This window comes from Sparus aurata, chromosome 6, assembly GCF_900880675.1.
Source record: "Sparus aurata chromosome 6, fSpaAur1.1, whole genome shotgun sequence".
NCBI lineage: Eukaryota > Metazoa > Chordata > Actinopteri > Spariformes > Sparidae > Sparus > Sparus aurata.
The window spans coordinates 18,807,428-18,831,219 of NC_044192.1; the positions used below are offsets into that span (position 1 = coordinate 18,807,428).

Below are 23,792 nucleotides of genomic sequence, written 5' to 3' on the forward strand. Positions count from 1 at the left end.
ACACTCTCTTTACTCCCCTTGCTCTGCTTAGTCTCTCTGGGTGACAGCGGCGCTATTAAAGGCAGTGAGTTCCTGTGTTCACAGATGTTTTGGTCATTAACAACTTAATACCACAATTCGTTTGTTGATTCATAAGTGTTTATTTAAAACATGTGATTGGTGGACCATCTTTTGAAGTGTAATACCCTCGTTTTGAGCTTGATCATCAGTGTTAATGTTGGATTATTATGAGTGAGTCTACAGTGGAAATAATTGCGGCCGTTACACTACACATCTGGAAGCTTCTGAGGCTCGAGGTGTTCGTTTAAAACTCACAGCTGTTCAACTGAGTGAAAAAAAAAAAAAATGTCTGTTAGTGACTGCTCATGTGACTGTTAAATGGGAAGCGTCTCTCTATTATTTATTTATTATTTATCTTTTTAACAAATGACGTCCATTCAGAAAGGCTATTTAATCCCTGTTTCAATTCCCCCAAAGCCAACTATTCTTCTGAGACCATGGTAGACAATCAGGGAGGAGGTGTCAACTGGGCTGGTTAGTTGGCTGCACCACATCTGCACCCACAGGGAGCCATTAGACTGGGAGGCTGTGACGCAAAGTGTGGGGCGGGGGGGAGGCTCTCCTCCCGTTTTTGTTTTTACCCTTCCCTCCCCCCGCTCTCTCTCTCTTTCTTTCTCTCTCTCTCCCTCTCTCTTTCTCTCTCTCTCTCCCTCTCTCTGTGTCTGTCTCTGTCTCTCTTTCTATATGATTTGAATGCAGTGAAGACTTTTTTTTACATTTATTTTGCACCGTCTCTCTTAAAGAATGACAAGCATCTGCTCCCTCCTCTGCATCAAGTACAGGTAGGATTTAAACCTGGGAATTGCTAGCACTGGGGTGAAACATGGGTATTTTTTATATAAATTCATTAGTATATATATTGTGTATGTGTGGGTGTGTGTGAGGAGGGGGTAGAGGCTGGAATTGATTTGCAAGGTGTTCAGGAACTCAGGATTCCTCACTTACTTTGAGGAATTATATTTTGATGAAATTGTTTTTTTTTTTTCTATTTAGAATTTTTTCAGCCTATAGCAACTACACGCTTCATCTATTTACAAAGCTGCATCCTCAGAAATAATTCTCTGAAGATCACAACTTGAATACATCCCTGAGCTGTGGACCTTGAACTGTGTCAAATTCAGGTGGGATGGTCCAACAGAGGGTGCATAATGTGTGGCTAACGAAACAGGGAGGAATTACCTATGGATTACTAATGAAGGTCAAAAGTTTCTGGTTCCAACTTTGTCAATATGTTTGTGCACTGGGCTGTTTTTTTGTCACCACTGTTGCCAAGTGCTTGGTCATGGGGGAGCAAGCACTTGGCAACGGTGTTGGGTCCCTAAATTAAAGGATTATGCACTAAATGAAATGTATCATGAGATAAATTCTGTTGTGAATTGGCGTTTCATAAGCGAAATTGACTTGACTTGACAGTGAGCGGCAGCTGCAGGCAGCAATCACGCACTTTTTCTTCCGAAAGTGCACCTTTTAAGTAGATTTTGTTGTCATCAAAGTGGAGTGGGACCTCTTGAAAGTGGCCCTGAAGAGAGAGTCTGTGTTTGGATTAGTTGTCTTCACTTTGAGTAAAGAGCTAAATTTGGCTCTGCGCTGTGTGTCGCTATGAGTTGTTTACCTGTTCCCTGTAGTCGGCTCAGGCTGTGTTTCCAGGAGCCGCTCGCTCTGTGTGCGATCAGCTGTGTCTCAACTACTCTGGGGGTTTCATTAGCAGTTTTCTGCCATTACCGTGTCATTCTATTCAGTTTTTAGATGCTGATGTTGACAGACCGGATCTCAGAACAATGGGATAACGACTCCCTAATAGACTTTACGGTGGCAGCTCAGTGTGCTTCTCTCTGTGTCCCTGTAGGAGATTTTTCCAGACAGCCCACTTCTACGTGGAGGAGAGCAGCTCTCCACGAGTGGTGGCCAATGAGAATATACCAGTCATCCCTATACCAGGTAAGCTGTATTTCCTTCATTGTATTGGAAGATAACTACAACAATCTACGGTTGGAAAATAACAGCTTGCTAAAACCCGGTGCAATGCATCTCTCCTTGTTATATACAGGGTTAATGTTTTATTGTGCACTGTCCCTTGTTCAAATAAAAATAATGATTATAATAAAACACTGAAGATATTTGAACATCAATATAAATATTCTAACCAAGTACACTTGCATTATACTTCATGATACTTCTTCGAATCAGGGGATATTCTGCAGTTGTTTTGGTGTGCATGAAAGGATTGTGGGGGAAATTACAATTGGAATTAATACAAAAATGTTTAGCTTCATCTTAAGTCAGAACACAATGTTTCAAGAGTGTGTGAAAACTTCTGTGCAGGTAAGCAAAGAAGTTGAAGCAGTTAGCAAAAAGAAAAAAACAGTTAAAATAGCCAGCAAGAGGTAAATACACTGATAAAATAGTTAACTAAAAGACATAAACAGATTAGATAGTTTGCTAAACAGTGGATGAATTGTGAAATAGCTTAATGTAATGGATAAACAATTGATATAGTTAGCTTAGAGCAATGAATAAACAGTTAAAATGGCTCAGTCAACATAATGGATTAAAATACGTAAGATTAATAAATGAATGAGTATCTTAAAGTATTGGATATATTATGAGCTAAATGTAAAAACATTTGAAGTAGTTTGCTTGGATTCATGGATTTGGGTGAATCCAGGTGGATGAAATGAATTATTTTGTTGAGGAAGGGGTGCTTGAGTTCATTCAGCAGGACTGTGGACACATAGACACAAAAAAATCCATTTTAACCTTGAAAAATGTGGTTTTAAGACCAACAGTGAGAACCAGAAAATCCCAGAAATAGCAAAGAAAGCTTAACTGACTTGAAGTGACCTGTTTCTGACCGATACCGAATATATCCACAAGCCACCATTAACTGTTCTCAAATGGTTTTCTCCGTCACCTTAATGTTTGCATTCACACAGTTTCAGTTGATTTACATTTGAAGTGACTCCAGGAGCGGTAGGAGCAGTGTGACTGGAGTTTTGTAGCTTTTTTTTTTGCCCCCGGCAGCAGACAAATGGCAGCTAGTCAATACTAGACTTTACTTTAAGTACAGTCACCTAACACTCGGGGACATTTCAAGGCTGTGATATCATAGTTAAAGAGTACAGCTGATGCTGGTATCGACTTCACATTCATTAGGTTTTTATTGCCTGTCCTTTTCCCTTCTTCATTCTTTTCTTCCTGCTCTTTCCTTTTTCTTTTACGCTCTTTGAAACTCTGGCAGTTTCCTTACGGCACATGGATTTTGAATGGCTGAACATGTACTTGATTTAAGTTGAAAATATGTAAGAAAATGAAATCAATAGAGCAGTGACTTTTATGGGCTCAGAATTTGTGTTACTTATCTCTATATATTCTTAACGGCAAAATGTTTAAAGTGGAAATTGGCAGATGTGGATTGCTGTTTAAAGTATTTATCTTGCACGTATTGCTGTGGGACATGGAAGCATACATGTGAAGTACACTGTTTTATATCCTTTGCAGAATAATTGGGCCTAATCAGCCATACTTCATTTCAGTTTCTAGCTCCTCGAGCGACCTCACCCAGAACCGTTCTGATGAACTGATTAGACTGATAAGTCTCTCACTATTACAGGGTAGGAAAGACATTTTGATAAATGGACACATTAAAAAACAAAACTCACCATAACGCTGGAACCACTGAGGCAAGTAAGAGCCCTAAAGGCCCCAGCTGTTCGGGCGCATAAGTAAAAACATTGGGCAGTATCAGAAGCGATGACAGCTGGGTCCCCTGCACTATTGTCCCAGCACGATGGTGACCAGTCTTATCTAAGATCCCTCATGTGTGATTTGGAGCTGATTTGAATCAGATGAGACAGATGCTTCCTTGTACAAATGCTCAAAATACCAAATCTACCAAAAAATACTCAGATTACCTACATTTGTGACCGAGGTTTGTCTGTTACAACAGCACAGGTTTTTCTTTTCTATCTTTTCTTTTTTTCTTTTGTAGTTGGGGAATAGATTGATCTGTTGACTGATTTATTTTCAGAAAACTATTCATTTGCTGCACAAATAGCTTTGGTTTCCATGTGTTTATTGCCTGCACGAATGGACTCTTCTGTGTTTTCTCTGTGCAGATGACATGGAGGCCATCCCTGTTAAGCACTTTGTTAAACACATCATGGAGCTCTATAAGAACAACCTTCAAGGTTTCTCTGAGGAGTTTGAGGTACGCTGTCACAACACTTCAACAATGGTTTGTTTCTGATTTGTCAACTTTAACAAAAGGGAGTTTTACAGCAGAGGTGTTTTCAATGTATAAAAAGGAGCTTTGCCGTCTGAAAAGTGAAGCCAAAGCAGAATTTCTTTAAACCTGCATTCTTAGTCAGAAACCTCCACTGGTTTCAGAAAGAAGTCTGATTGTATGTAAGCTTATTTGAAAGTTATCCTACTACGATTCATCCCCTCAGTAAACTGTATCCATGTGACTTCATGGTCTCAATCCCTAGTTTCAACTCTTCTTCAATATGTCATGATGCTCATTTAGTAAATTAAGGTCCCATGTAGATCGAAATAGGTAATAAAGTGACATTTGCTTTAGGGCAAGGCTACCCTGTGATTGACATATCACTGCCATGACATGTCCTTGGGTTCTCTATCAGATCCAATCAGGATATCCTCTTGTCCAAATATATCTCAAATAATGGCAATGGCAAACTTGAGGCTTCAACACAGTCATTCACAAACCGACAAGTGACGTCACCGTGGCTTTACACTTGATGCGCACAAAGGAAAAAAATTATATATCGCAGCTTTTTGTTCGGCTTAACTTCATGCTCACATTGACTCATTACAAACTTATCGAAAGGAGAAAAGATGAAGTCACACCACACATGACTGTTGAGCTAATATAGAGATGATTGATGATTACAGATCTGAAATACAAAGTGAGACTGCTTATCATAGATGTCTTATTGGAATGCTTTCTTGAAAGTTCACAATCACAAGATGGATTTATTTATAGTTTAGCTTTTAAATAATCTATAATGACATTGCTTATATCATAAAATCCCAGGTCCTCACCACAGTCTGGTCAGAGTCGACCCCTTCTTATTAACTGTCTGTGGCCTGGATGTCTGGTCTACACTACAACATTCCAAATACAGCTTTTTTATCCGGTATAAAATAACCAAACCCAAAAGCAAATGCACCAAAATGTGTTTGACCTGAACAAAAAAAAAAGCTAGGTGCGAAAAACCTTTAGACTGCAGAACACACAAATTGCATTTGTTTTCCTTCCTCTGGTATTAACTGAGTACCAAGAGCCTGTTCAGCAAAGCTCATCTCCCCTTCTACTGTGCACACGTTGTCTCCAAATTGGCCCGGGTCTGAGCAGTGCTTAAAGATTATTTTACGCGTGTGTTTGTGTGCAGTGTTGATAATTTTGAGCAGATGGTTGAGAGAAAGATGGAGAGAAAGATCAAGAGAGACAGAGGTTAATTAGAGAAGGTCTGTCTGTTGGTTGACTGGACGGGAACACATTGTCTGAGTAAGCAGGTTAAGAAATGAGGCAAAAGCTTCACCCCTGGAGGATTCCTTCTAATTGGGGTCATTTGATGGGAAGCTTGTGTGCATAATTTTCAAATGCAGCACAATGGAGCTGTGTTGAAAATGAATGTTGTATTTTAGAGGTGAGCGGGTGCAGTGTGGGTTTGTGAAGAAGAAGAGGAAGAGAAAAAGAAGACTCTCCTGCTAGAGGCCAAAGATCGAGCCCCAGTGGCAGAAAAAGCATCTGCTTTGCTGAAGTGTCCTTGGCCAAGATGCTGAATTTATGCTTGAGGTTCTGTTTTGCAGTCCATCCTGAACTCTGTGCTCCTTCTGCAGGGGGCGAGTTGGGGAAGAAGACCAATAGTTTCATAAAAACTTAAATCTACAGAAACACTATAACATTTTAAGTAAATATCAGTCCTTTAGAGTGGAGAAATCCATTGTGTCTTCTATCAGATAAAAATCAATCCATCTATTTTTCTTTCCCTCTCCAGGAAGTCCAACGCTCCACAGCCGACCTGAAAATTACAGCAGAACATTCAAATCATCCTGACAACAAGCACAAAAACAGATACATCAACATCGTGGCCTGTGAGTCAGCTGTAAAATCTGATTAGGATATTCGCTGCTGCAGGATCCAATAATGTTTTTATAACGTGTTTTCATCCTGTTAATAATTCACACAAACATGTCAACGCTCTCCCTAGATGACCATAGCAGGGTGAAATTACGAGCGCTGGCGGGGAAGGATGCCAAACACTCGGATTACATCAATGCCAACTACGTGGATGTGAGTTTTACCAGCCACTTGACATGTTCGGCTTTTTTTTCTTTCAGATCAGGGTTTGTTTGTTTTTTGGTGTTTGAAATATTGTGAAATTCACATGAACGTTTGACTGAAACAAAACAGATGCCTTGCTGATATCTTTGTTTAACATATTAATTGAGGAATCTGCAACATACATGGCGGAAAAATCGGGATCAAAAATATTGATTAATATATAATTATTTTACAGTTTCTGTCAGCTGAAGGAGTGGATTTCATGACCAACCAATGTCTTGCATCAGTAACCATCATGTCAGCTATATCAGGGGTTGTGGGAAATTTATACAATATTGATTGCGTCTTACCGGCAAATATATTCCACCACTCTCCTGTTTCAGGGCTACAATCGGCCCAGAGCTTATATAGCTGCCCAGGGGCCTCTCAAGTCCACATTTGAGGACTTTTGGAGGATGATTTGGGAGCAGAACACTGGAATCATCATCATGATCACCAACCTGGTGGAAAAAGGCAGAGTAGGTTCACTGGAATCATTCGCAAAAATACGAATGGAAAAAGATCCCTGACCGAGATGACTGATTTTTCAGATGTTGTGAATGATTCGTTGTGTCTATTGTGTCCTTCCAGAGGAAATGTGACCAGTACTGGCCGATGGAGAACAGTGAGCAGTATGGAAACATTGTGGTGACGCTGAAAGGCACCAAAGTGCACGCCTGCTACACACTGCGGCGTTTTCATATAAGGAACACTAAAGTTAAAAAGGTAACTAAAGGGCATGGTGGATATTCGAGTGTAGTAGGCTATTTGAGTTTGTTCATCGATGGACCTGATGTTACACTGTCTACATTTAGAAAGACACAAACTGACATTGATATTACAGTGAGTGAAATGGAAAGACAGAAATGGCTGCTGACAGTGTATTTGAATAAAAACAGCCTCATCCAGAAGGATTCTGTGAAGCGTGGTCACGTTTACCTGCCTTGTTCATAGCAAGCAACCCATAAAACCTTTTATAGGTTCCCTGGTTCGTAGTATTTTCTGCAACTAATCAATCGACCACAGAGTATACAATCTGCTTCCTGTTTACAACCGCACGCTCCTGCCCGGTGCACATGAATTGTATTGCGATATGCATTTTCAGGTGTGTTGTATGGATGAGGAATATTTCTGATACAGCGCTAAAATGCTCATTTGGCTGGAGAATACCATTGTACATGTGGACTAGGCCTAAACTATACTCAATTTGTACTTAAAACAACAGATGCAGCCAGTCCATGATAGCTGCCTCCATGTAGAGTGAATGAGTCTGCATTGTATTCTCACCAGGCTCACACTTCTGCTCTCGTGTTTAGGGTCAGAAGGGGAACCCTAAAGGGAAGCTAAATGAGCGCATCGTAGTCCAGTATCACTACACTCAGTGGCCTGACATGGGAGTGCCAGAGTACACCCTCCCTGTCCTCACCTTCATCAACCGCTCATCAGCGGCCCGCACCACAGACATGGGCCCCGTCCTGGTGCACTGCAGGTACAGCTCTTATTACCGAGCTCCCGGGCTGAATCAATGTTGCTCATGAGCGCTCCACTCTCATGTTTGCTTAACAGCTCCCTCTGCGGGCCTGCCATTATGCTCATATTGCTTTGTGCTCTGCTCTTCAGTGCAGGAGTCGGCCGCACAGGAACGTACATTGTCATCGACAGCATGCTTCAACAGATCAAGGACAAAAGCACAGTCAGCGTCCTGGATTTTCTCAAACATATCCGCACACAACGCAACTACCTGGTTCAGACTGAGGTAAGATTTTGCGTGAATCATCCCTCGTGTTGTCAAACTGGATTCCCTCTCTTACACTTAAAAGGTCACCGATGGCTCAAACACTTAGTTTATCAATAAAACAATGTAAACATTTAAATTGAGGCTTTGTGGGTATTTCTACTCTGGGTCTCTCTTCTGGAGACCCAGAGTGTCAAAATGGAACAAATAAATAAGATATTGAACGTAGCAACACAACATACGAACACCTGCAGGCAGAGTGTATATCAGGAAATGTTGTTTTATCAGGCTTCTATTCACAATAAATGTCAAACACAGTGATTGAAAGCACAGTTACTAAACAAACTAAACATAACTATCTCTCTTTTTTTTTTGCGACTGAATAAACAAAATAAACAAACTAGCCTTAAACGACATCACTGTTTTACTGTGTTTTATATTTAGCGGACCCTGCCACTCAAGCTTCAGTGTTTTGGGGGCCTTATTTTCCTCGGAGAACAGCTCGTTTATTCAGTTGTGGAAATAAATTGATATTTCTGAATTTGTATTATTAGCTCATTGATATTGTAACTATTGAAATTCTCAGTTTGATTTTCTTCTCTTGAACTACATATTGCCCTTTTTAAACAAAGTGATGCAAACATCAATGCATTCATAGTTAAAATCCAGTGGATTACAAAATGATCACTTACCTTTGGTACTTTGAGTATATTTTGATGCCAAAACATGAGACGTGAAATTAAGTATTCAGTATTTTTCCACACCATGCTATTGCTAAATTAACTTCAAAATGCATCTCTAGCCCTGATTTTCAGTGTCTTATTTCACTTATTTCACAAAGCCTCCTTTCTAGTGAGCATTTTATTTCCTAATGCCACTTGTCACCACAGCCTTTGTGTGTCAGTCAAAGACAAACAGGCTGACAGGCTGTGATTGACTTTTGTTTCCCTCTGAATAAATTAACATCCAATCACATAACTGCCTCCGCTGGGATTGAATGAAAGTGACCCACAGTAAGAAGCTGGATGGAATGAGCTGTCATAAAAGCAAGCTGAGTTAAAAAAAAAAAAAAAAAAGTTATTTCCAAATCTTGGGGTTACATTATTCACCTGTAAGGGATATATATGTATTCCTTTTTCCCCCCCTCAGGAGCAGTACGTTTTCATCCATGACGCTATAATGGAGAACATCATGAGCAGAGAGACGGAGGTCCCTGCCTGGCAGCTGCACAGTTACGTCAACAGCATCCTCACGCCCAACTCGACCGGCCGCACGCAGCTGGAGAAGCAGTTCAGGGTGAGTAAATAGATGGACTATCCAACACCGTTTGAAGTTTGCATCACCGGCTGAAATCGTGGCAGTCTTTGGATCTTGTTAGCGACATGCAGAGCAACTTTCAGGTTCCAGACGGGAATAGATTAGGAGTCTCTGATGTTGGCTGTAATAAAGTCATGTCTGTCACCCCTGCTGCCTCTTGCAAAGCCTGATGAATGTTTCATCAAGCTCCTACTCTCTCAACATCAGGAGAAAGAAACTAATTGCTTGCACATAATGTCACTTCCTTGTGGGTGTCACATGCTATTTATTAATGTGAAACACTTGCCGTAGTGGTAAACAACACTTTATCTTCATTTTTTCATGCTTTATTTTAATCAGATTTTCCTTCTCCTCTGGTCTTTCTGCCCTCTATTTCTCTCTCACCAGCTCCTGACGCAGTGCAACACACGCTTTCTGGAGTGCTTCAGCGCCCACAAAGACAGCAACAAGGAGAAGAACCGCAATTCCTCAGTGGTTCCCTGTGAGTATCTTATCTGCTTTACCAGAGCGCACTCGCAGATGAGCTGAGGTTTTGGAGAAACAAGGTCATGTCGAACATGTATAGCCACTGCATTCAGGAGCGTCAGGAGAGCTGGTTGGAGTGTGTTTATATTGAAAGTAAATGGGGTGGTGGCCTGTAGATGAGTCACGCAGCAACAGTATGGTTGTATTTGTAGGATAAAAGAACATTTGGACACTATAAAGAAGCATTTTCTTCTCTGGGTTTGGTTATTTTTCCCTTTTAACGTCAAAAAAATGTGAGTCAGACTCAGCATTTTAGTTGTATTCTACATTTGCTGTTTTTCAGTCACGACATTATTAGAGACAATTCATTTTTCCAAAATTAGAATCTATTTCCATAATCCTGTAAATTAATCTTTCTATGCGTTCTCTGCACCCTGATTGGGGGGGGGGACGACGTGTTGCTATAGCAACAGCGATGACTGGTAATGCATGTGTGCATTATCAGCCAGTGTGAAATTTTAGAGACCTCGGTTTGAGATTTAATGTGTGTGTGTGTGTGTTTGCCTCTCCACAGCGGAGCGAGCAAGGGTCGGACTCACCACTCTGCCTGGAATGAAGGGAACAGATTACATTAATGCGTCCTACATAATGGTACAGTGTGATATTCCGGCTCGTTGTGTGATTCTGAAGAAACTTCATTGACAGGGTTGACACTTCCTGGTGACACTTTCCTGGAAAATGATCAGTAGTCTGTCAGCTGTCATAATCATCCATCAGTATGAGTGGTGTGTTCTTCAGGGAGGCTAACTGCTCCGCTTTTGTCACCTCAGGGTTACTTCAGGAGTAATGAGTTCATCATTACCCAGCACCCTTTGCCCCACACTACCACAGACTTCTGGAGGATGATTTGGGACCATAATGCTCAGATTATTGTCATGCTGCCTGACAACCTAGGCCTGGTAAGTAACCCTAAAGTAAACATGTTGTTGTCTGATATTGTTTTAATGTTTTATCCAACCTCTAGATAAATGTTTCTTAAGCTTTTTACACCTCAGAAAATATAAGGCTCTCCAAGTATCGTAGCTATGACTAATTGACTGTATTCCCTGTATTTCTGTAGACAAAAGTTCAATAACTATTTTTGAATTTTTGAAAGAACACTGAAATCCTTTTGCATTTTAAATATTTTAATATTTCACAATTTCTCAGTATTGTTTTTCCACCGTTCACTAAAATGATCTCTGCTCACTCGCCACAACAGTTTTTTAATTTAGCTCGACAAAATTCACTAGTGTTTTGATATTATTGTGTTTTTAAATTGATTTCTTTATTCCATAAATATTAATATTACAGCGATTCCTCTGGGAACCATTAAAGGGAGCTGATGATACGCTGGTGGTTTGTGTTGCACACTTTGCGAATAGTAGCTCTAGATCAGCAAATTTCGAATTCAGGTCAAATCTGTAATGAATAAATGAAAGTTGCTGATTTATAAAAATGAACCTGAAACATATCTTGTTTGACCTGCGGTTGTATTTCTGCAGGCTGAGGATGAATTTGTTTACTGGCCGAGTCGGGAAGAGGCCATGAACTGCATCGCCTTCACTGTCACACTCATCAGTAAGGACAGACTGTGCCTCTCCAATGAGGAGCAGATCATCATCCACGACTTCATCCTAGAGGCCACACAGGTACGGTCTTTTGTCACACATAGCCTGAAAACTGAAAACAATAAAATGTAACTTCCTGGAGAAAGACAACAGATTGTTGAGTCTCATCTGCAGAAGCTATGGCTTGGCAGCTCAGATCGAACGCCAACCCAATGCGGCTGTATTTTTCGACCTGGGGATGAGACTCACCAATCAGCTGCCATTCTTGTTGTGTGATGGCTACGTTACCATACCAAAGCAAAACATTATTAACGTTGTGTCATGTATGTACATGCATTGCTAGAAGTGACTCCTTCTTCTTTGTGCGACAGGATGACTACGTTCTGGAGGTGAGACATTTTCAGTGCCCTAAATGGCCCAACCCCGATGCTCCTCTCAGCAGCGCCTTCGAGCTCATCAGTGTGATCAAGGAGGAGGCCATGACTCGAGACGGCCCCACCATCGTGCACGATGAGTACGTCACTCTCGACTCTATGGTGTAGATTTTCAGTAGAAGGTCATAAAGAAACATCTCGTTGTCGTAACAGCTGCAGCGATTAGTAGATTAATTGATTAGTTGACCGGAGGAAAAGTTATTAAAATCTATTTTGGCAATCATTTTTAATCGTTTCAGTTATTTCTCAAACAGAAATGTCAAAAATTAAATAGATCCAGTTTGTAAATATATTGGATTTGGCTTCCTTAATGATATTAAATGGAGAGTCTAATGGTTTTTGACTGTTGTTTGGACAAACAAAGCAATGTACAGATGTCCAAAAATGTTGACGAGCATTTCTTTTTACAATTCTCTGACATTTTATCAACTAAACGATTAGTGTTGAGAATAATCTGCAGATAAATTGATAATGAAAATGATAACTTGCAGCCCTGGTTGTCATGTTTTCAGTTATTCTCCTGAGAGAGTGACAAACACTTTGAGGACGTTAGGTTTTTGTCCCGCATCTGGATTGGATCTTGATTTTAAGGCTTCCACAGTCTCCTCAAATGTTGTATTACCCTGGATTTGTTCTTTGCTGTAGTTTTTGCAGTTGTAGGGAAAGAAATGAGCCTTTAAATGTGGACAGCTTTCCATGGCTTGATGTTTGAAAGTGCTTTTGTGCATGCCAGTACTGAGAATCTCCAGGCAGCTACTGCCACAAAACTAAGTACCACTCTGAAGTCTCTTAGTAACCAGGCAACCATATCAACTTCCACAGGCTTTTCCAGTTGTTCCTGCAGACCTCTGAGCCATCAGCATCTCAGCTGCTGTTCATTATCAGCTTATCGATTAGCCCTCATCACTGAAGGTCCAACACTTAAAAGTGCATTATGTAGTTTGGGGGTAGAAGTTTTAATCAGAAGACTGAATTTTCTTCATGGTCAAGCAAACTAATTAAAAAAATTATTTTTGTTTTCATGACTGAGTTAAAAAAACTGACTTTAAAAGACAACACAGTTTCCTGCTGTTATATTTTGCTTATATTTGGTGGATCCTGCCACCTTTCTAGCTTCAGACCCTGATGCTAACTGCCAACAACCAGAGTCTGCATTGAAGAAATGCTGGTTTATCCACTCACGTGCTTGTATTTATTTTGGGGAGTGCTCATATGTTCATATCTTCTCAGACTGCCTTTAGTCAGGGTGACGACGCAGCACTAAAACCAGAAACAGACCTGCTCTTTGTCCTTTCTGAACACCTGAACAGGAAGTTTATACAGACAGCTTATGTTGAACATCTCCTCATAGGTATGGAGCTGTGTCAGCTGGCATGCTCTGTGCCCTCACCACACTGTCCCAGCAGCTGGAGAATGAGGGCGTGGTCGACATCTACCAGGTGGCTAAGATGATCAACCTGATGAGGCCGGGAGTCTTCACTGATATTGTGAGTTTGTGTTTATGTTGCATAGAAACAAGGTCAACGAGCTGGTCTTCATGCCAGCCACTCTATGTTTAGTTCACTGTCACTGCTCTTATCGACATCATTTCCTTCTCGTGAGTTATTTTATTGAGTGTCCTGTTAGTAAAATGGTCAGAGGGAAATCTCGCCTGACAGATAGTTACGCAATGTCTTCAGTCCAGACCTTTTATTGTAAGGTACAAAACCTACAGAGAGTCAGTCTGTGTGTGCTGCAGATTTGAGCAGAATAAAAGTCTCGTCCCGGTGCAGACTGTGGAGCATATTATTATTTAATTATCTCATAAATTGTGAAGCCCAACTTATAACCCTCTCTGCAACGTTGATGAACATGAAACTGTAGCTTTTTGCCTCCTCCGACCAAATCGTCCTTCAAACCCCTGCACAGGCTATATTCGGAAGTTCAGCCTCAACACCGAATATGCGTCAAACATGCATGTGATCAATGCCGTGTACACTACCTGTTCAGCTGACAGACTGGTAAAGATAGTGGAGTGTTGAGCAGCTAAAGAGCCAGATATTTTCCTCAGGAGTCTGTAGAGACCAAAAAAGAGCTTAAACAATAGTGACTATTGTACTTGGATTGGTTATGTGGACACAAACAAACAAATGTACTGTGCTGGTATAAGCACAGGTCATATCTTGTTTGGGTGACCCCAAGTGGCCAGTAGCAATGTTCATGGCTGCATAGTTTTGCGATGAGGGGGGCAGAAAAACAATGAAAATAGCTGACAGAGACGCATGGCGACCACCATCACTAGTTTACTTCGGTATGTGTTACATCTGTTGTTGGCAAAACAATGGCGGCACAACATCGGCAGTTCCTTAGTAAAATATCTGTGGCTTTAGCAGCTAAACGCTCCACTGTGTTATCTGGTCAATTAGTAATTTTGTCTGCCGTTCAGTGCCGGACAGGTAGTTCTTTCTTCTGAGTTTTTTTTTTTTCTTTCTTTTTCTAATAGAGGTCAGTGAGATTTGTTCTGAACAAACCTTACAGTAATTGTGTCAGGCATGAAACCGAACCAATGAGCTTCAAAGCTGCAGAGAGCTGCAGTCGACTGCTAATTCTGTTTGGTTTGTCACTGTGATTCGATGTCTGTATCAAAATTGATAAATGATTGTGTATCAGATGAAATGATGTGATCTTTAGCGTTAACATGCTGCATGTTTGTGTTTGTGTGCACAGGAGCAGTACCAGTACCTTTACAAAGCCATGCTCAGCCTGGTGAGTAACAGAGAGTGCAGCCTGAGCCCCATGCACATGGACACTAATGGGGTGGTGGTGATTGCAGACGAGTCGGATCCTGCCGAGAGCATGGAGTCGCTCGTCTGAGGACATTCCTCCAGGCACTTAATTTGTACAAACTCAAGAACTTTTCTGAGGCCTTTTTTGCCAGACTATTGATTAAATGAATAACCTTATTACTTTTTATACTGATAAAAGTTTTTTCATATTTATGTTTTTGTCCTTTATTTCTTAAACGTTATCCTGCTGAGCGTTTGCACCTGTTTTAAGTTGATGTGAGGAAAAAGCAGCTCTGTCCAGTTTGCACTATACTATCAGTGTTACTGCCTAAATCCAATGAAGTGAGTGAAAAAAAAAAAAGAAGAAGAAGAAAAAAGTTTCACAGTGAAACCCTGGCATCACGACACAACTCGGACCTTGGGGACCGCATTGAGACGAAACCTGAAGCATGAAGAACCAGGACGGGTGACGGCGATCCACTCCTGATAAAGTCTCAAAAACAAGACATCACATCACGACGTAGCCCAGCATGCATTATGTCACTTTGCCACATCGATCAAACTAACTGTTTTGAGACTCCACTCCACACGGGTGAAGCTCTCTATCACAAGTAAAGAGACGATTACCTGCCTAATCTTCACATATTGTCCAAATATCTCACTGCTGTCTTGTATAATGTACTTATGGCTTATTTTGTTCAAATGTGTTCGAACATCTTATGTGAACGTTTATTGCTTTTTACAGGGATTTATATTGTTATATTGTTTTGTAATATATATATATATATATTATATCCTTACTAGCCAACCAATGTTTTCTTTTTCTTTTTCCTTTAAAAGTACTATTACCTTTTTGTCCACCTGCCTTGACGTAGATTCATTTTGTTTTCAGATTCTATAGCTTGTCATGAATATCAACAAAGCTTAATTTTTTCTCATCACTTTTTTTTTTCCAGCTTTTCTAACCTCAACTGTCAAAGCTCAACGGTTAACAATTGTAATGGGTATCTGTGTTTGACGCAGTACAGTGTCTACAAAAACATATTCACCCCAGTCACACTCGCTTGTTTTATTGTTTTACTAAATGAAGTCGCAGTGGATGTAATCATGATTTAGATTTGGCGCTCGTCAGAAGAAGAAACAAATGCCAACAAACTGATTTAGTGGCATTTCTAAGTGGTACTATTGTCGGCGCCACATTTGCAAAGACAACTGGAAACGTTTCCGTTGTCCTCGGTTCTCCGTTTGTCCACAGGACAAAATGTGAGTTTGTTTAATTATTAGCCTATAATACAAATAGATCAGCAGTTAACATTTCTTTTCCCAGCTCACCATGTGCCTGTCGACAGACAAAATTAAACAGTGATAGCGAGGTTTATAGGGAGCCCTTGTAAACCCCGATGGTTTCATTATTCTACATCCATGACACTGCAGAATTAACATTCACGTCATTATTGACTTTGAAAGAAAATCCAACGTTGAATGCACAGGTGTTCAGAACCTTCAGTATTTATCAATAACACCTTTGGCAACATTAACATTTAATCTATGTGGATAGCTTTGGACATCCGGACACACTTTTATTTTATAATGTCTCTTTTTTATTTTCTTTGTTTTATCGAAATATGATGAGATTATTTTGATAGACTATCATCAGGAACATGGCTAAAAGCAAATAATGAGATAAGAAAATATTCAAAATAAAAATTCTCCTGTGCTAGCAGAACAAAAACCGAGGGCCAAGCTCCCAGTCCTTACTACTAGCTGCACAGCTAACTGAGCTAACTAGCTAATGGCAGCTACAGCTAATTACTCTGGTGATATGCTGTCCCCTCATTCTTACATATTGCATCTTTAACTGTAATGCTGCATTTAACCAGGAACAGACAACATTTACACTAAATCAAGTTATCCAAACTTATGTTATGATAATGATATAATATATAAAGACATTCCGCAGCCATTAGACTGTGAGAGAGTTTCATTTCCTGCCACTAAACTGGTCTGGACTCAGTCTAGACATTGACTCAGCCGCTCCCAGACATTAGCATTGTTCTTGTGAAGACAGTTCCGTGCAGCCGGGGCTTTATATTTCATCATTGGTCTGATAAAAAAATAAAGAATCTTGCCGTTCTCTCAGACAAATCCTCCAGGATTTTCTTTATCTTTTACCCGTCTGCCTGCTGCCTCAGCAGGCCTCGTGATAAGGATGGTGCGTTTCTGCAGATGTACAGTGTTTGGCTTCCACTCCACGTAACATTTAGGATCACCAGCTCTTAAAACCTTCAGCTTTGTCGCAAAGTCTCACACATGCTTTCATGCAAGTTCGTTGCAGCTTTTCCATAAAGCTGCGGCTGGTTTAACACCTGGACCATTTCTCTAACTCCAGTTATGAAACCCCACAGCTTCTTTCAGAGCTCCCTCAGCCTCTTTATTCTCAAAACAATCACAATCTGCTCCAGGCAGATTGAAAAGCCGTGCCAAACTGTTTTTAATTTTTATCATAATTTTTAGGGATATCCAGTGCCTTGGCAATGCTCTTGTGTCCTTCCTCCCTGATTAGTACTTTTCAGTTAACGTGCCACGGAGTTGTTTGGAGTATTCATTTGTTTTCATGATGCAGTTTTCCTGGGGAAATTGACTAATTAACCTCAGGGTTAACCTAAAATATCTTGATTACACACAGCTCCGTTCAACTTCAACAAGCCATGATTTAATATCGCAGTAAAGGGTTGGACACACGCACAATCAATGGTTTTATAATAGCTCCAGACTTTTATTTCTATATATTTTGATCAGTGTAATAAATCCTAAATACATCCACTGTGATTCAAAGTTCTAAATGAATGAAACAAGCAAACAAACAAAACAAATCCAAAGGAGGTGAACACTTTTCTGTAGGCACTGTAGTTTCTTTTTTGGGGGGTTGATGCTTTATTTGTAACCAAAGATGTGGTTCCAGTTTTGCAACATGTAAGTGGTTTTGTCCTGAGATCTATTTAATCAACTAGAACTTAAAAAAAGAAAAAAAAAGTTAAATCTTGCAGTACAGATTACCAGTGTCAGCGGTGTGAATTTAACATTTAACAGTTCAGCGTGTTTGTGTCCTCAGGATTACAGACGCTAATCGGAGTACATGAAGCTTTCCTCACAGTAGCTAGATGAAATGGATAGACTTAAAGTTCGGACTGTAGAGTGTGTTTCGTTTGGGCTGATATTCTGTCCCCGCACTATTTTATGGCTGTTAATTACAAGCCCTTTTCAACCCCAAACACCCCTCTCTCTCTCTCTCGAATGATTTATGTGTACCCTCCTGCTCTATCATGCGCTCTGTTATGATGGAAACCTATTGTTCCTTCTCCTTTGAACACCTGACTTCTCTGACAAAAGGGGAGTGAAAACTCTCCAACATTTGGAGAAACAGTCCAGATTTCCGATGTCTTTGCTCTGCGACACAAACTTTCTTTGCAGTGACGTATTTCTTTTTTCTTTTCTTTTTTTTTTTTCACGCATTGAAAAACACGAGTGCTGTGGTGGCTGAACACTTCAAAAAGCAAATGTCTTTGACTTCAATGTAATCTTTGTGACCATAGAAGTTTATATTTTCATACGAATATTTGGTTTGTATAGTGACCCTGTAACAGATTGTACTTTTGTGGGAAATGTATTATCCAGTTCTCCACAGCAGAACCCCCACCTGCCCCTCTGAGGTCCGTGCTGATATTTAACCCCAGACTTTTTCCCGACATTTGCTCTACGGTCCAGGGAATCCAGTATGTTAGCCTCAGTGCATTTCAGCCAGGTTGGTCGTTCGGTCTATTTTGTAACTTAAAATAAATAATGAAATGGTTTTGTCCATCATATCACATGTTTATATGATAGTATCATAGCCATATATGCCCTATGATGCTGTCATATACCATATTATAGTGTACTAGTGTTATTTAATAGGTAATCTGTATTGCTATACATTAAATAAAGTTTTGGTTTGGGTGCACAGCATCCTTGTGTCACAAGAAACTGCTGATGGAGGAGTGTTGACTTGGAGTGATGAAGCAAAGAAGCAGCCTGTTCGTCCTGTCGCCCCCTGCTGTCAGCCTGACACCAAACAGCAGAGGTGGAAAAAGTATTCAGATCCTGAAATAAAAATAGCAACACCATATGTAAGACTCAACATATGTAAGCATGTCGTGGAGTTGTTGGGCCGCTTTATCGACCTCTTTTGTTATGTAATTTGCGCTATTTATATTCGTGTGATCACAGATTTTCTTGACACTGCTGTAGAATAATGAGGAACTTTAATGTATTGGAGGAGGAAAAATATTTTTTTTCTCTATGTGGTGGGCAAGAAGTACTGAGGTATTATAAATTAGTATTACATGTAAGACTCAAGTACTGATTAGTTAGCTGTGGCCCACAACTTGAGGCTCTGGAGCCAAAATCTTATATTTATTTGGATTTTGGCAAATTAGTCAAATTAAAAGTAAGCCGAATTGGCTGTTAGCAGTTCTCATTTGTGATATACCCATGAATGTGCTGACATCTACCACCAGATTACTTTTGATACTGAAGGAGACTTAAATGTGAGGATTCTCAGGCAAGGTCTGTAGTTATAGGGAGCAGTATATCCTGTGATTCCGTGGATTCTTTATGGACCATTCCCTGATGTATTGGTACCCACAGAATCTGTAGGTCATATGGGATTTTAAAAAAATATGTCTCATGTCTGCGTTCAAATTTCAAATGTTCAAACCGAGGAAGCAGCATGCTGTAGGGTGTAAGTATCTAAAAGTATCTGAAAGTAAAATGCAGTACAGTGATTAGTTACTTTCCACCACCGGCAAACCAACACTTTTATAGATATTTCTTTGCGTCTCTAAATGTGCAGCAAGTAAACATGACAGAGGGTGCACATGTACAGTAATTTTTATTTAGAGGCCACAGCTCTTGCATATTACAACTGTTGGCTTTCATAAGGCAAAAGCAAGAATGAATCCACCAGCTAAATTCACACAGAAAACAGAAAGCGTTTGGGGAGGGTGGGAACCCACAGGCATGCAGCGATGGCTCAGAATGCAATGTACAGCATTTTATATTTATATATATATTTATATAATATATACAAAACAACAGTGAGACCCAAACAAATGCCAGACATCTCATTCTACACAATTACAGAACAAAGACGGACCAACCTTTTTTTTTCTTAATAAAAAAAATTATTTTTGCTCTTTTCTCTGTAAAAGTGCAACTCAATTAAAATAGAACCTGTTTCAAGGCCTTTTTAATGTTGAAATAAAAATAGAATCTCCCAAGTTATCAAAATGGAGCTATGAGAATATTGCATCTCTAGAATACCCACTCGTTGAAGTTCAAGATTCCTGTTGAATCACGTCTAATTAGTAATTGAGATAAGATCACATAGCATCGACACATGATAAAAATGCGGGTCTAGACTTACTGTTGATGTTAATAACAGTGAGTAGACGACAGTGTATCTGTAACAGCCGTAAACAAATACAGAGGTTTATTTTCAGTTTGAAGCAGTTGGCATTCACTTAAAAACAGACGAGACAAAGAAAAGGGTCCACACACTCATCATCACGACAATGTACCATTAATGAATGTAGAATACGACAAAGAAGCGCCATATAGGTTTGCATTGGACAGGGACACACCTATTAATCTCACTCAACATTGTCAAACAAATGGTTCTCCATATTGCTTAGTAACACATAGAAATGAATTTAGAAATGAATGAATCAAAGATAGGTGCTATCTTGATCATGACACAGCTAAACTGCCAATCATTTATTTTTTAACATTTTGATTTTGATTTTTCCTCAGTATAAGTACTATTTTTTTTTTTTATAGTTAATAGTTCCTTCATAGGCATTTTCGAGCTGACAAAGAGGTCCTAGAGTGGCTATCTGAGTTGGTACATGCATCGGTAACCAGGCTAAAGTCAAAAGTGTGAAAGGGGGATCGGGGTGAGGAGGGTTCAGGGGTGGGAAGGAGGGAGGGCTGGAGTGTCGGTGTTCGGGCTCTAGTCATCCTCTTCGTCCTCCTCATCGCTGTCCTTCATTGAGATGCCCTGCATGCCTCCTTCCCTCACCGAGGCAGTGGCCTCCTCCAAGGTCAGCCTGTTGCGCACCGTGTCGTACATCTTACTGTTGAGGGTGGAGTCGAGGACGCCCTGCAGGCGGAAGTCCCGGTACTTTTTCTGCAGGGAGGAGGGAGATCCATGACTACAGCATGTGGACACAAACATCTCGACAGGTCCGCCCTACAAAGGCAAACTGCAGTAATGCTATGCTAAACCTGTGTCCGTTCGTTGGTTTGTCAGCACTATTACACAAAAACAACTGAACCATTTTCCACAAAACTTGGAGGAATGATGGGTCTCGGCCCAGAATAGACCCCATTAACTTCTGGTGCCGATCCGGATAAAGGGAAGATGATGGAATGTTTTTGAAAAAATACAGAGCGCTTTTCAACATTTTTCATTACTTCTATATGAACAGTTCTGCAGTATTTAGGTGGCTGGTATCTATGAGTACCAGGGGCGGTTCTAGGGGGGGGGGGGCAACAGGGGCCAGTGCCCCCGTAACTCTGAGTCTGGACCCCCCTGTGGCCCCCTGACAGGGAGTCTGCATTAATAACACAATGACAGATTTCTTGCAATGATTTTGTTCTGAAGGGAAAGGCAGAAATAAAGTGTCTCGGCAGTTCACTACCCAATCAAAATTGCTGAAATTGTAAACACTGCTTTGTCTGAATGAGGGATTTGTCCTTTTTTCCGGGTTGTATGTGCCCCCTTACAAAAAAGCCGGCCCCAACCTGGCCCCCCTATTAAATCTGGTCTAGAACCGCTACTGATGAGTACAATTTAATGCAGATTTAAACAAGTTTTATTTGATACTGGATTAGGTTCGTCTAAAAATAAGGGCCTAGTTGGAGGTATCAGCTCTACTGCCATTTTTTGTAAAATATGTTTCTGAATAATATTTTTGGCTTAAACATCATGACTTATTCTTTGACCTTTTACCCCAAAAATTCAGATACTCCACTAATGATTTTAGATTTACCTTAAATAGATTTTTTTAAAAAAGAGGTAGTGCAAAGACAACATGCGGTTACAACGATCTTCGTGTCTTTCCACTCCTAAGCTACGGCATAAAAAAATGTCCTTTCGGATGTTAAATGTCATCACTTCATCATTTAATCCTATTAAACATTTGTGTAAAATTTTGTCCGAATTATTATATGAACAGTTGAGCAATGGTAAGAAATCTAATCAGTTCATCCTCGATGATGATGGCGGTCACAAGGTGTTTTTGAGATATCACGTTCACAATAATGGGACAGCCGGACGTACGACCCGAAGACGTAATATATTTATTGAGTATTGTTTTCTGAGGTTTAACCTATTAAGGCAGCTTGATATATATTTATTTCACCTCTAAAACATGTAGAAAACAATACATTCCTAAAAAGTTATAAATATAAATTACGACGTAGCTAGTATACATAGTACACAATGAGCAATATAACACCTGATTATGGTTGTACGATCTGCTCTATAACCACTAAAATACAAGTAAGGGACAAAGAACAAGGATGGGGTTTAGCAATCAAGAAGTGGCAAAGTGAAATCTAAACCATTATTACTATTGACTACAATCATGTCAGCTGATAATTCACAGACAAAGTCAGTAAGAATTCCCTTTATTGGATTGTCCTAAAACCAGCCAGAATATGTGATTTACGGACACGTCCGTCACTGACCGCAGTAACTGCAGCTGAAGCTCAGCTTATAATCACTGTGATTTTTGCATTTCTGACGATTGGTCGCAAGATAAAAAAAAAATCTTATTTAAGTCCAACTCAATTTTGACCTGTTACTGCAGTTTGGCATTGCAGGGCAGAGGTGTCTCCCGTCCTCACCTTTGTAATCCTGATGAGGATCTTTAGCTGGTAGACGTGGAGCTGCTGATCCATGCGTTCAGTGAGCCAGGTCCCCAGCAGGTTCATGGTGGCAGTGTACCATTGCTGAAACACATAAACACAACGCTCTCCAGCAAAACACACACTCACACACATACTCAAGACATCATGACATAAAACTAACCTTTAGGACGCACAAGGACACCTAACACACAGTGTATGACAGTAATATTAACGTTCAAGCTCCCCCATGTGTGTATTCAAGCATCACCTCAATATAAAACCTGCTTAAACACATGTGAGGCTACGTTTCATTCGACCCACGTGTACTGCACATACACACCAGTTAGCGAGGATTAATGAGTCTCTATCCTAATTCACAAGACAAACACTCTTGCATTTCATGAGTCAGAATTGAGAGTCAATGCAAGTTAACGGGCTGAATTAAAGTAAGAATGAAGTCATGTTCAAAATAAATCTTATCGCCTACAAAGAAATTACAAGCTACTGTGTCGAGTGCTTGTTTCAACTGTTTCTCTTTATCATGCATTTATAATATAAGGAAATGAAAATAACTTTTCCGTCTTCGTCTAGTGCTTTAAGAGCCCCTGAAAACTTCGTCTTGAATATGACTGAATCAAATCAAGAGTTAAAGTTTGTGGGAAACCACTTCCTCTGGCATTTTTAACGATGAATTTAATGCTCTAAGTCTGAGCTAAGCCGTCTCATCAGGACTGAGTCAATAGCAAGTTATTTTAACTTGCTAACAAGGTTAATTACGTCACATACATTATGTGACTGAAGTTGCGTATGTAACACAGGTGCATTCATTAGTAAAGCCAAACCATGAGGTTTTCTTCCTCCTAACCAAGTAGTTCCAGTGCCTGAACCTAACCAGACTGCAACCTTAGGCTGAAGGTCCAGCTGTAGCACGTACGCTGCAACGATCATGTTGTGAGAACAGGGATTCATGTTGTCTTTGGGAGTCACTGGCAGTCGACCCTTTGAGTTGTAAAGTTATGAAGATGTGTTTTAAACATGCTGTTTGGTGGATTTTGTTACCACTGAACCGAGTCAGGCGCAGAGTTCCCCTCTTGCTTCTGGGGTTTATGC

At 40.2% G+C, this 23,792-nt stretch overlaps 2 protein-coding genes across 16 annotated transcripts in view; one reads left to right on the forward strand and one right to left on the reverse strand.

The window, feature by feature from the left end:
* ca16b (carbonic anhydrase XVI b) overlaps positions 1–18,752 on the forward strand; it is a 94,549-nt gene extending 75,797 nt beyond the window's left edge. Inside the window, exons 13-28 of the mRNA XM_030419126.1 lie at positions 1,907–1,998; positions 4,176–4,267; positions 6,081–6,177; positions 6,294–6,376; positions 6,751–6,885; positions 6,998–7,132; positions 7,723–7,895; positions 8,027–8,162; positions 9,291–9,437; positions 9,846–9,939; positions 10,498–10,574; positions 10,754–10,882; positions 11,468–11,614; positions 11,905–12,047; positions 13,319–13,454; positions 14,674–18,752. Coding sequence (XP_030274986.1) covers positions 1,907–1,998; positions 4,176–4,267; positions 6,081–6,177; positions 6,294–6,376; positions 6,751–6,885; positions 6,998–7,132; positions 7,723–7,895; positions 8,027–8,162; positions 9,291–9,437; positions 9,846–9,939; positions 10,498–10,574; positions 10,754–10,882; positions 11,468–11,614; positions 11,905–12,047; positions 13,319–13,454; positions 14,674–14,820 — 1,963 coding nt within the window. The 3' untranslated portion in view covers positions 14,821–18,752. The remainder of the gene's footprint in view (positions 1–1,906; positions 1,999–4,175; positions 4,268–6,080; positions 6,178–6,293; positions 6,377–6,750; positions 6,886–6,997; positions 7,133–7,722; positions 7,896–8,026; positions 8,163–9,290; positions 9,438–9,845; positions 9,940–10,497; positions 10,575–10,753; positions 10,883–11,467; positions 11,615–11,904; positions 12,048–13,318; positions 13,455–14,673) is intronic.
* Positions 18,753–19,640: 888 nt separating this feature from the next.
* The window catches only part of cadpsb (Ca2+-dependent activator protein for secretion b), a 77,357-nt gene continuing 73,205 nt past the window's right edge, over positions 19,641–23,792 (reverse strand). For all 15 annotated transcript variants that reach the window (XM_030419248.1, XM_030419247.1, XM_030419246.1 and 12 more), the window contains 2 exons: positions 22,680–22,784; positions 19,641–20,955 (listed from right to left, as the gene is read on the reverse strand). In XM_030419248.1, coding sequence (XP_030275108.1) covers positions 20,779–20,955; positions 22,680–22,784 — 282 coding nt within the window. In that variant the 3' untranslated portion in view covers positions 19,641–20,778. The remainder of the gene's footprint in view (positions 20,956–22,679; positions 22,785–23,792) is intronic.